The 12,672-nt window shown below is 49.4% G+C and overlaps 1 protein-coding gene across 1 annotated transcript in view; it reads left to right on the top strand.

The window, feature by feature from the left end:
- Nucleotides 1–12,672, top strand: part of CNGB1 (cyclic nucleotide gated channel beta 1) — a 65,840-nt gene that overhangs the window by 28,797 nt on the left and 24,371 nt on the right. The window contains exons 19-27 of the mRNA XM_012647840.1: nt 2,176–2,340; nt 5,446–5,497; nt 5,567–5,633; nt 5,976–6,083; nt 8,037–8,194; nt 9,250–9,405; nt 10,460–10,668; nt 11,576–11,626; nt 12,087–12,173. Coding sequence (XP_012503294.1) covers nt 2,176–2,340; nt 5,446–5,497; nt 5,567–5,633; nt 5,976–6,083; nt 8,037–8,194; nt 9,250–9,405; nt 10,460–10,668; nt 11,576–11,626; nt 12,087–12,173 — 1,053 coding nt within the window. The remainder of the gene's footprint in view (nt 1–2,175; nt 2,341–5,445; nt 5,498–5,566; nt 5,634–5,975; nt 6,084–8,036; nt 8,195–9,249; nt 9,406–10,459; nt 10,669–11,575; nt 11,627–12,086; nt 12,174–12,672) is intronic.

Below are 12,672 nucleotides of genomic sequence, written 5' to 3'. Positions count from 1 at the left end.
AAAGATATTTATTTATTTACATTTCAGAAACATAAAAACATGACAGAACACTTTATGGGCCATTTTACAAGTAAATAGGGAATAAGAACATTCTTTCTTTCTCTAATTTCTAATTTTTTTTTTTTTTTTTTAGAGATGAGGTCTCAGGCTGGAGTGCAGTGGCTCAATCATAGCTCACTGCAGTCTTGAACTCCCACGCTCAAGCGATCCTCCCACCTCAGCCTCCCAAGTAACTGGGACTAGAGGCATATGCCACCATGCCTGGCTAATTGTTTATATTTTTTTAGAGAAGCTATGTTGCTCAGGCTGGTCTTGAACTCCTGGCCTCAAACGATCCTCCTGCCTCAGCCTTCCAAAGTGCTGGGATAACAGGCAAGAGCCACTGTAGCCAACCCAACATAAATATTTTTGCAAGCATAAACAGTTAGGCATACTAATGATAGTTGCACAGTATAACATTTATGAGCATACGACCCGTGTTTATAAACAAATTGGTCAAAAAGGGAAATGTACAAATGCATATCTATAAATTACTATGGTCGGTAATTGTGTGCATCCAACTTTACAACTGCAGTCATCAGTGAACACCTTAAGTCTTTTGATGAGATGGATGAAAAACTGTGAGGGGTCACCACCACATGGACAGTCATTCAAAGAGCCAAGATCTTGAGCAATTTTACCTTCCACAAATGCAGATGTATAAAAAGGACAGTTCTTCATTTATTCAGGAAGTTTCAACATTTTTGTGTACACACACGGTGCTGACACACAAAGTCAACGTTGCAATAATGTGCTTTTGTCGAGTCAAATTTGCTAAAAATTCATAAAACAAATTGGGACTCTGTAAAAATCTCTGCACAGTTTATACCTCCAATATTGAAAGCAATGCAAAGATGAAATACATCGCATAGTGAATTGTAAAAAGTAATGCTAGCAATTTAAAATAGTGAAAAAAACACTAAAAAAAAAAAGAAAAAGAAAATAAAACCCTAAAAAACTAAAAAGAAAATTCAACATATGAAAAACAGTATTACAGGGATAGATTATGGACGGTCACACAAAGATAGTCTGTAAGAGCTGGCCGACTTTCACGGGCATAAGCTGTGTTTTGAAGTCTTGTGTCATGATGAATAGCTGCTTTTTTTCTTTTAGGACATCAGGGGATATGTTCACATTTTCTACATGGCCCTGCTCTTTTCGAAGTTCTATGATTTGATGTACACCGACATGAGCACTCCCTATTACATCTCTCACCTTCTGTGCCATGCTTCTATCTTGTTTTGGGTCCACGAAAATTCATTCCACATGCGCTCATGTACAGACCACATCCCATGATTGTGATTTGGGGGATTTTAGACATTAGAGATTTCGATCTTTTGAGATTTTAATATTTGGGATTATGGCATTTGGGATTGTGTCTTCCAGGATTATGATCCAAACTCATAGGTTAGAAGGGGTAATATAATAATAATATATATAATATAATATGATATAATAATAAATAGTATAATAATAGTATATGATAAATGTGACAGAACTAATTTCTGCCCTCTAATTTTATTTTATATTTTGACAGGATGCTATTATTAAAACTTGCATATGGTTATAACTTGCCAGGTCTTTTTTTTTTAATCCTTTCAACAAATTTTTAAGTGTACAGTATAGTATTGTTAACTATGTACACATTGTTGTACAGCAGATCTCTAGAATTTTCCATCTTGCACGACTGAAACGCTATACCCATTGAATAGCAACTCCCATTCCTCCCTGCACCCCTACCCAGCCCCTGGCAACCACCATTCTACTTTGTTTCTACACTTGACCTCAGCCAAAAGGCTGAGAAGCGATCTACTTTATGTTTCTATGAATTTGACTACTTTAGATACCTCGAATAAGTGGAATCGTGCCGTATTTGGCTTTTTTTGTGACTGGCTTATTTCGCTTAACATAATGTCCTCAAAGTTCATCCATGTTGTAGCATATGACAGCGTTTCCTTCTTTTTTGAGGCTGAATAATATTCCATTGTATGTATATACCGCATTTTGTTTATCCAGTCATCTGTCGATGGACGTTTAGGTTGTTCCCACCTCTTGGCGATTGCGAATAATGTGGCAATGAACGTGGGAGGGAAAATAGCTCTTTGACATCCTGATTTCAGAACTCGGGCCTGGCAGAATGGCTCTGCAAAGAAGGGTGTCGAGAAGAAGATGGGCCGTTCTGCCATCAACAAGGGGGTGACCCAAGAATACATCATCAACACTCACGAGCGCATCCACGCGGTGGGCTCCAAGAAGCGTGTCCCTCGGCCACTCAAAGAGATCCGGAAATTTGCCGCGAAGGTGGGAACTCCAGATGTGAGCATCGATACCAGGCTCAGCGAAGCTGTCTGGGAATGTCCCACGCTGCATCCACGTGCAGTTGTCCAGAAAGCGTAATGAGGATGAAGAATCACCAAACAAGCTCTATACTTTGGTCACCTAAGTAGCTCTTACCACTTTCAAAAATCTGCAGTCAACGTGGATGAGAACTAACCGCTGGCTGTCAGATACATCAAATAAAGTTATAAAACCACAAAAACAAAACAAAACAAACAAACAAACAAAAAATCCTGATTTCAATTCTTTTGGATATGTACCCACAAGTGGGATGGCTGTATCAGACAGTAGTTCTATTTTAAATTTTTTGAGGAACCTCCATACTATTTTCCATAGTGCTATACATTTTCCATTCCCACCAGCAGTGCACAAGAGTTCCTATTCTCCACATACTCGTCAACACTTGTTTTCTGGTTTTGCTTTTTGTTTTTTTAATAATGGTCATCCTAACAGGTGTGAGGTGGTATCTCACTGTGGTGCTGATTTGCATTTCCCTGACGATTAGTGATGTTGAGCACCTTTTCATATACTTGTTGGCCATTTGTATGTCTTCTTTGGAGAAATGTCTGTTCATGTCTTTTGCCCACTTTTTTGTAATTTGTTCGTTTATTTTGCTATTGAGTAGTAGGAATTTCTTATATATTTTGCATATTAACCCCTGATCAGATACATGGCTTGCAAACATTTTCTCCCATTCTGTAGGTTTTCTTTTCACTCTGTTGATTGTTTCCTTTGCTATGGAGATGTTTTTAGATTGATATAGTCCCCCTTGTCTATTTTTGCTTCTGTTACCTGTACTTTTGGTACCCTCCCCTCACTTTATTATTAGATAATATAATGGAAACACCACAGAACACTAGAAAAATAATCAGCTCTAATACCACCGCGTAAGATGATGTTTTTATTGCTCTGTATTTTCTTCCATGCCTCTTTGATAGGCCTAGGATTCCGTGTGGTTTTAATTGAAGATCCAGGCTGGGCGTGGGGCTCACACCTATAATCCTAACACTCTGGGAGGCCGAGGCAGGAAGATCATTTGAGCTCAGGAGTTTGAGACCAGCCTAAGCAAGAGCGAGACCGTGTCTCTACTAAAAATAGAAAGAAATTAGCTGGACAACTAATATAGAAAAAATTAGCCAGGCATGGTGGCACATGCCTGTAGTCCCAGCTGCTCGGGAGACTGAGGCAGGAGGATCGCCTGAGCCCAGGAGTTTGAGGTTGCTGTGAGCTAGGCTGACACCACGGCAGTCTAGCCCAGACAACAGAGTGAGACTCTGTCTCAAAAAAATAAAATGATAAAATAAAATATAAAATAAAATAAATAAAAGAATCAGAAAGCATCAGGTAATGGAAGAGCCTTTATGAGAACTCGTAGGAACTCACTCTTTTCTGAGGAATTTTTTTGGTAGGGGAAAAAAAAACCTTTCCTAATATTCAGGAATAGTTGGTCTGTACAGAAGTATTTGTTGTTGCATTGTTGTAATAGAATAAGACTGGCAATGCCCAAATATCCTGCCATCTCATTCCATGAGCCCGTTTCCGTATTGCTGGCCGTCTCCTTAACGCACAGTCGTGATGGCTGTGTGACGTTCCTCCGGCTCCACGTGCCGGGAGGAATCTAACAAATCCTCTCTTGTTGGGCACCGTCATCATGGCACCGTGACCTTGTGTTTGGTCTTCTGCTCCCTGTCCTCGGGCTCCTCTCTCAAGAGTGGGACTCTTGGTCCGGGCTGGGCACATTTTTATGCCTCTTGAGACAAAGTTGTGGCCGAGTGGCTGGACTTGCTGTTGACCTTGAGGCAGGTAACTGGCAGAAGGCCCTGAATACAGCTTCAGGCACGTTGTCAAGAGCAGGGCAGTGCTTTACGAATGACTATTTCAGTGGAAGGGCAGCTGTCAGTGCTTCTTCTGCACTGGCTGGCTGGAGAAATGGTTCTTTTTTTCTTAATTTTTTCCTCATCCATGAATTCCTGAGCAGTTTCTCAGCTGAGGTCTGGAGCCTGCCAGAATGCAGATGGCTGGATGTGGCAAATTGAGGGCTCTTGGATTTTAACACCGAGAAAAGCGACAATCTCATTGAGCCTAAGCACGCAGCTCACTGCTCCATCCGTTCCTGTGTTGAGTTCACTGAATTATGCACAAGGCACAAGGGAGGTTCCAGAAATGGTGCCACCATGCTTGTAGACATCTGATCTACCTACCTCTGTTCCCTTTATATGGGCGGAAAAGCTATATGGACCCAGCTGGGGGCGAGGGGGCATATTTAGAGGCAGGCGGGGGACCAAGATCATGTGAAACTAGAATCCAAGCCTCTGGCCTTCTGCATGTGAACTGGGCCTGTGAGGCTCCTCTTGTCCCTGTCATTCATTCATTCAGAAACATTTATTGAATGTTGTCACAGGTGCTGGGGATACATCAAGGTGGAGCTGACATTCTAGTGGGGCCAAGATAGACAACGAACAAGTAACCAAACAAATGAACAGGTGCTAAATTGGACGTGCCCATGAGAAACAGGGGGGTGAACCCCTGCCTGCCCCCAAGAGGTGCGAATTCTGATGCCTGCCCCTAGAGCTGAGGCTGGTGGGGCTGATCGTGGGCAGGGACAGAATGAGCCTCGGGAGCAACTGATGGGAGCCACGAAGCCACAGAAACCACAGGCCCGACAGAGGGCCACTCTGGCAAGGCCCTTCTTGCAGCTTAAGGCTGTGGTTTGGAGTGAATCCCAGCTCACCACTTACAAGATGTGAGCCTTAAGGCGAGCCATTTAACCTTCCTGGGCGTCCATATTCCCACTGTAAGACAAGGATGAAAACACCACCTGTCTACCGAAACGGCTGTGAGAATTTAAGGAGCTGCTGCTCCGCGAGGTGCTCAGCACAGGGACAGACGCTGGGCGGTGCGGGGCCGGGAGCTGCTGTTCCGGTCCTGGCTCTGGGTTCTCTGGGGCAGCGCGTGCTCCCCAGGCTCGGGAGGGCGCACGGGACTGGCGGCAGGAGGACTGACTTTAGCTCTCGGCTACGGGACCTTTGGCCCCAGTCTTCTTGTGTGGGGCTGTCCTTTCGATTCCAGTGTGAAAGAAGTGAATCCACGGGTTTTGCCAATGTAGGCGAGTTGGCAGAAGGTAACGGGATAGTTTCAGAGCCTTCTGGAATAAAGGTGGCTGCTGCGTGTCTCTCCTGTGTCCCCCTAGAAACCCTAATGCCGGAATCCCGAGTCATGGTGGTGGAGACTGGGGACGAGCACCGGCCTGGAGCCTGGCAAGACTCGGGTTTGGGTCCCAGCTGAGTGTAAAAGTAATCTGCCAAGGTCACGCACTGGCAGCAGGCAGGACTAGGTTGCAAATTCAAGTTTGCCTGATACCGAGTCAGTGCTGTCACCTTTGCACCAGGCCACTGGGCCGATGTGGAGACTGAGGGCCAGAGAGTGACTGCACCTCTCTCCTTTCCCTTTTTGCCTCCCTCCTTTGGCAGCATCGTACCCTCCACCCTCCCTCTACCCAGGAATTGGCTCTAGGTGATCTTTAGGGGTCAAAGTCATTTCACGGTGACCTGGGGACCCTGCCCTCACTCAAGGCCCCTTGTACATCTGTGTCCTTGCAGGAATAGGCTGCCCTCTCAGGATGATGAGGCCGAAGAGCTCAAGGTGCTGTCACCAGCTGAGTCCCCGGTGGTCGCCTTGTCAGACCCCACTACCCCACAGGACACTGAGTGAGTCGGAGCCACCGCTGGGGTCTCGGAGAGTTGGAAGGCTGGGCAGGGAAGGGTGGGGAGAGGGAGGTGGGAGGGAGCACGGGTGTGTTTAGAACCCTGCACTGGAAGGCACACTTTGCCAGTGACTTCTGAGCAGTGGGACAGGGCAGAGTCCCCTGCCCAGGTTGCTTGCGGCTGGCCCAGGAGTCCTGCAAAATCTGCAGAGTGGGCTGGAACTCTGGGCCCAGCTGTGCCCATGACCCACTCAGAGAGGGAGGTGTCTCTAGGCAGACAACCCCTTGTAAAGGAGATGCTGAGGTGTGCCCCCGGCAGGGGGTCCTGCTGCTGAACCCCTGAAAAGGCCAGTGGGGGCAAGGAGGACGGCCAGGATCTCCAGTGGTCCCACCCTGGGGAGCCCCACCCAGCTCCGCTAGCTCAGAGCCACAGGCAGTGGGCCCTGGGAATCTGCATTTCCACAAGCTCCCAGGTGGTTCTGATATAGCTGGTCTTCGGTACAATACATAGAGGCCACTGTGATGCCATTGGCACCTGGGTCTCTGACATCTAACTGTCCAAGGGCTGGGCCAATGGAAGGTGTTCTCTCAAGGGTTCCAGTAGCCCTGGGTGATGGTGAATGCCGTGGTGGCTGTGGGCTGTGGCCTGGAGTCCCCATCAAGCTCCCTGCCTGGCCACAACTCCTGGCCTAGCCACAGGGGACAGCAGGCTTTGCTTCCTCCTTCCTGTCATTTTTTTCTATCCATAAATCTATGCAGTGCTTAACAGAGTTGTGGAAAGTTCAAAAAAAGTGAAGCAGGGATAAAAAAAATCCAAGCCTCACCCATAGTCAGTTGTCCATTTGGCACACAGTGGAGGCATATTTTATGCAGTAGGGTAGGGATAGGGTTAGGGTGTAATATCAGAAAATAAGGCAGAAGTGAGATGCAATAATTCAAATGACCTTTGAAAACCCTTAAGGAGGTCAGCTTGGAGGCCCACGTATCAGCTAGGGTAAGCTGCTGTAACGAGTAGACCCCAAAGGTTCAGTGGCTTAAGGAACAAGAATGTATGCCCTATGTCATAGTTGTCTCACTAGTTGTGTGTTTCAGGGGCAGTGGAAGGGTCTGCTCCATGCAATCATTTAGGAACCCAGTTGACAGTGGCTCTGCCACCTTCTCTGTGTGGCTTCCAAGGTCCCACTGGCCACCATGAGAAAGCAAGAACTGCAGGCCTCTCCTCTTCAGCAAGGCAGCCCAAAGTTTCATGTACCGTATCTACTCACATTCCCATGGTGACAGCTCGCACAACCACACCTGGGAAATGCAGTCCCCGGCTGGGTGGTGGCTGTGTGTGAAAAATACTCAGCTCAGCAAGATGATCACAGTGAGGCCACTCAGTGGAGAGCTGATCACACGCTGTCTCGACTCCCCCAGGACTCACCCCACGCTGAGTAGGGTGCCAGGCAGACTCATGCATTCTCTGTCCCTCTCTTGCTACCAGTACATAAACGTTAATTCCTGTAAGTTAAAGGATGTGTAATGTTTCTGCACTGCTTTTTCCACCAGCTATTTCCTAAACCTGAAAAAGTAGCCCTGTTCCCCTCTCTGTTCTGTCCCCAGACACATGTCCCACACTGGGACTAACAGCCCAATTTGGCCGAACTCCAAACTGAGTTCTAAGAGTTTCCCCCTAAATTAGAGGTGGAATCAAAGTTTTTTCAGAGCTGCCCATCTGAATCAGATCCTACGTGGTACATTTTCTAGAAGCTGGGCCAGAGCACCTGATCGTTGTCCCCAGACTGACTTTCCTCCTAGGAGATTTTGCAGTGGGTCTGCGGTTTCTGGTGTCAGAAGGAGACAAGGGCGGGACTTACCTCCTTCAGGCTCTGCTGGACGGCGGGGCACAAACGCTGCCTGGCTCTGGTCTAGGCCACAGGGGTCCCTTCCTGCTCAGCTGTGGGTGTTGTTCCCACAGTGCCCAGGACCGTGCCGTCTCCACGGCCAGCCAGAATAGCACCATTATCAACGACCGGCTCCAGGAGTTGGTGAAGCTCTTCAAGGAGCGGACAGAGAAGGTGAAGGAGAAACTCATCGACCCTGATGTCACCTCTGATGAGGAAAGCCCCCAGCCCTGTGAGTCTGGAGCTGGAGGTGGCCCACCTGGCCAGGGATGGGGTGGGGACTCCCAAGCCCCCTGCCAGCTCATGGTGAGGGTGGCCATAAGGAAAGGGTTGGGGTGCATGAGAGAAGCCCAGATCTGCATGCTCTGGATTTGGGGCCCCGTGTGTGTAAGTTTAGATCTGTACCCAGGAGGGGGAAGATCAGCGTTCTGGCCAACAATCCAGCTGTACTTGGCTCCCTCCCCCACAGGGCAAGTACTTTCATTGACCCTCCTGCCCCTTTGCCACTGGCAGGTGGGTGGCACCACCCAGGGATGCCTCTGAAAAATAAGACTGTCTAGTTCCAGAGGAGGCTGTGGACACCATCTGAGCGTAAGGCATCAGGAGGAAATAAGAAACATGCTCTCTTGTCAGAGAGATTTTTCCAGGTCTTTCCAGACGACATCTGTGTCTTGGAACTCAGGGTGTCCACAACAGACCTCGCAGAACCTGACTTCCCAGCCCCAAAGCTAGAGACAGAGCCATAGTGAACCTGTCAGAGCCAATCCCTAGGCCACAAAAAGCATCATTGTAGCTGCACAGGGCGGCTGTGATTCCTCCCAGCCTCTCTTTTTAGAGATGAAGGAGCTAAGATTCCTTCTCAGAAACTTAGAGCAACATTTCCCTGCTGCGATTTTGTTGGGCCCTTTAGCATTTCGACCGTGGTGCGGGGAGCGCTGGGTACACAATGCCCCTAAACCATCGGAGAACCAAGGGGGTCCAAACACAGACACTGAAACATCCAACTTGCCCAGAAATACCTCATTTTGGGTGGCTTCTGAGAAGCCCTTGCAGACTGGGAGCTGGCAGGAGTTTCCGGGTGGGCTCCCAGGCTTCCGTTGAAGAGGGAGCTGTGGGGTTCGCTCCGGGAGAGCACCCTAGTTTCTGCACACAGAGCTCGCAGCAGACGGTGTCATGGTGCCAGAGCCCTCAGCTCCGATGCCAGGGTCTGCAGTCGGGACCCTTCTCTCTGCATCCTCTACCTGGGCCTCAGGGCTGGGTCGGATTGTCACCAGTGTCATCCCACAGCCCCAGCCAAGAAAGCCCCAGAGCCGCCTCCAGACACGAAGCTGGCCGAAGCCCAGCGGGCCGCGGAGGAGCACTACTGCGACATGCTCTGCTGCAGGTTCAAACGCCGCCCCTGGAAGAAGTACCGCTTTCCCCAGAGCATTGACCCGCTGACCAGTGAGTCCTCGGTGGGAGAGGGTGCTCCCTCTGGGTCACAGGAGAGGGCGGGAGAGTGGGAGGGGGATGAGGGAGGGTTGGTTGTGGGGAGACAAGAGAGGCAGGGTGAGAGGCCATGGATGTCCTGGGTTTGTGACCTTTTGTGCTTGTCAAAATGATTCCACACTCGCTCACCTAATTCTCAAAACAAACAAACAACAACAAATGTCCCTGGAATAGGAACATAAGATCACACCCATCTTACAGATGAGGAAATTAAGGCACAGAGAAGGTAACCAGGCTAAAGACACGATTAGTTAATACTGACCCAGGGCTCCTGACTTTTGGCCACGTCTTCTTGCTCTGGTCATGCTGGCTCTTCCCCAGGACCCCTGCTTTGGGCAGAAAAGGGCAGAAATTCTTCCAGCGTCTAAACTGAATTCCCCTGGCTTCCCTCTAAGCCATTCCACGTTCCTCAGGAATAACGCCACTTTGTGTGTGCACAGTGCTTTACAGTTTACAAAGGACCTCCCTGCTTCTCTTGTCTGACCTTTTCCTGTGACTTCTCTGAGAAGGGCATGGCAGGTGCCAGAGAGGGACTTTCTCAGGGTCACATAGGAAATCATTCTGGGGCAAGACTCCAACCCTGGGCTTCTAAAATGATCAGGTGATCTGCAGTGTCTGTCCACTTACCCCTCCACTTGTCTGTCCGCCCATCTGGCCATCCTCCATGCAGCGTTTACTATTCCGTATTTACTAAGGCAGGAAACACAGTTTTGGAAAAATTTCAAAAACAGTGAAAGCAAAAGGGTTTCCTCGTTAGCTGTCTTATTAGCCAATAATGTCACCATATTCCCTCCTCAGAGTATTCGAATTTATTAGGGCCCAGCAGTGATTTATTTTTAAAGCAAAGATAGTTTTACACACTGACACCCAGTTCCAAAAGTGCCACATGTAGTATCTGGAGGAAAGTGCAGACGGGTAGAACGAGGATGCCTCATTCACCTGATGTCGCCAGTGAAGAGCCTTTTCTGGCTGACGTTCTAGAACATTCCTGCCCCGTCCTTTCCTGCAGACCTGATGTACATCCTGTGGCTGTTCTTCGTGGTGCTGGCCTGGAACTGGAACTGCTGGCTGATTCCCGTGCGCTGGGCCTTCCCCTACCAGACGCCGGGCAACATCCACCTCTGGCTGCTGATGGATTACCTGTGCGACCTCATCTACTTCCTGGACATCACCCTGTTCCAGATGCGCCTGCAGTTTGTCAGAGGCGGGGACATCATTGTGAGTCACAGGCAGAAGGAGGGGGTGATCAGGGGTAGACCCCCCAGCCAGAGCCTTCAGGGGACTGACCCTGGATGCTGTCAGAGACAACAAAATAAGCGAACAAGGAAATCTCAGGAACTGCTGCCTATGCTTGTTCAGCAGCACAGTGGCTTATCTGACACGCCTGTAATACGCTCAAATGAACACATCAGGTATTGTTCATAGGTGGATTAGTCCCTGGACCACCTAATGGATTTAAAGATGGAGAAGTGGTCCAGAGAATGGTCTTGAGTGCATGTGAACTTGGTTCGAATCCCAGTTTCACCACAACTAGCTGAATCACCTCTATAAGCCTCAGTTTCCTCATCTTTAGAATGGGGACAGACTTTGTTCCCAGCTTATAGCATGGCAGTGGGGATGAGTTGAAATGACATACGCAGAGTGCTTGGCACAGGTAACTGCTGGCAACTGACATTACCTGGGGGTCCTGCGAATAACACGCTGATGCTCTCCTAGGCTGCCAGTTTGAGACCCGGTGCTCTGGTCTGGCCCTCGCTTACCAGGGAGGAAACTGAGGCTCTGATTTTGGCTTATCAGGAGAGGGGGACACAGTCCCACACTTTCCAAAATTCCACACTGGTGGCATCTGCTCCACTGTGTGCCAACAATTTAGAGGAAAGAGAATCCCTTGACCAACCTCCTTCCGGCCTGATCCTCGGTAAATAAAGCTGGTCTGGGTAGGACCAATGGGCAAGAGAGAGAGTGTGACATTCATGCTCTCCAGCCAAGCAATCAGAATCCAGCCGGGTGACCTGGTGCTCTCATACAAAGACGAGGCTCTTTGAGGGTTTCCACTACTGCTCCCCATGGGGTCAGGGATTAAGCTCTAGGGTGAATTCACTGTCATTATTCCATTTTCTTCCAGACGGACAAAAAGGACATGCGAAATAACTACCTGAAGTCTCAGCGCTTTAAGGTGTGTACCAGGGATGCAAGTTTCAGTGTCCTCGGGGTCTCGGAAGGTGGCATCTCAGAGGCCCTGGGTGCTTTGGGGGCCCCTGTGATGCGGTTCCTGCCACGTGGCAGGATGTAGGTCCCATCTCCCATGGAAGTGTCCTGCAGGCCACAGGCCCCAGGAGACTAGCCCAGCCTGGGTGGCTCTCAGAGGCCACCTTTCCATGTGTCTGTACCACGCCAGCTCCCGCTGTGTGGCTTGGCAGCCACGATCCACAGTAACGAAGCTGCCCTTGGGGTTGGCGACACGGGCTTTAAGGCCAAACAGGGGTTTGCTGGTGGGACGCCTTCTGCCTTCTTGCTTTAGGCCTTCCTGGGGCACTCTGCCCTCACCTCCCCATTGAAGGGAGAGACCCCCCTCAATCCCCTTGCCCTCCACCCGTGCTCACCTGTTTTACTGTGACGTCCGGCTGGTATTTCAGATGGACATGCTCTGCCTCCTGCCCTTGGATCTTCTGTACTTGAAATTCGGTGTGAAACCCCTCCTTCGCTTGCCCCGCTGTTTAAAGGTAGGACTCGGGGGCCCCGCCGTGCCAGGCCTTCAGCCCCTCCATCAGCACTGGCGTCTTGATGTCCGCCCCCAGCAGCACTGGGGAGGGAGAGTGTCCTCGCGGGGTGGCCCCCGGGGAGATGCATTTATTCCACACGTGTCTTCGGGGAAAGTTCATTACGATCGCTAGTGCTTCCTGTGGCACTCGCTACATGTTAGCCATTGTTCCAGGGACTTTACAAATGCCTGCTCCCCAACCCGTGATGGGAGGGTTATTAACACCACTTTACAAATGAAGGGACTGGGGCACAGAGAGTTTAAGTAATTTGCCCAAGGTCACACAGCCAGGAAGGAGTGGAGTTGGGATTTGAATGCAGGCGGTCTGTCTCTACTGTTTATGCGTTCAGTAGTTATAGACACTCTCAAGAGAAGGGCTTCTGTTCTATGATGGTCTCTGTCTAAAAGATGGGGAAGTTGGTGCTTGGAGAGGCTGGGTGACTCGCCAAGGTTGCAGGAGC

The sequence above is a fragment of the Propithecus coquereli genome, unplaced genomic scaffold (genome assembly GCF_000956105.1).
Source record: "Propithecus coquereli isolate 6110/MARCELLA unplaced genomic scaffold, Pcoq_1.0 Scaffold272, whole genome shotgun sequence".
NCBI lineage: Eukaryota > Metazoa > Chordata > Mammalia > Primates > Indriidae > Propithecus > Propithecus coquereli.
The sequence above is the reverse complement of the archived record's forward strand: the minus strand, read 5'-3'. Positions and strand labels throughout refer to the sequence as shown.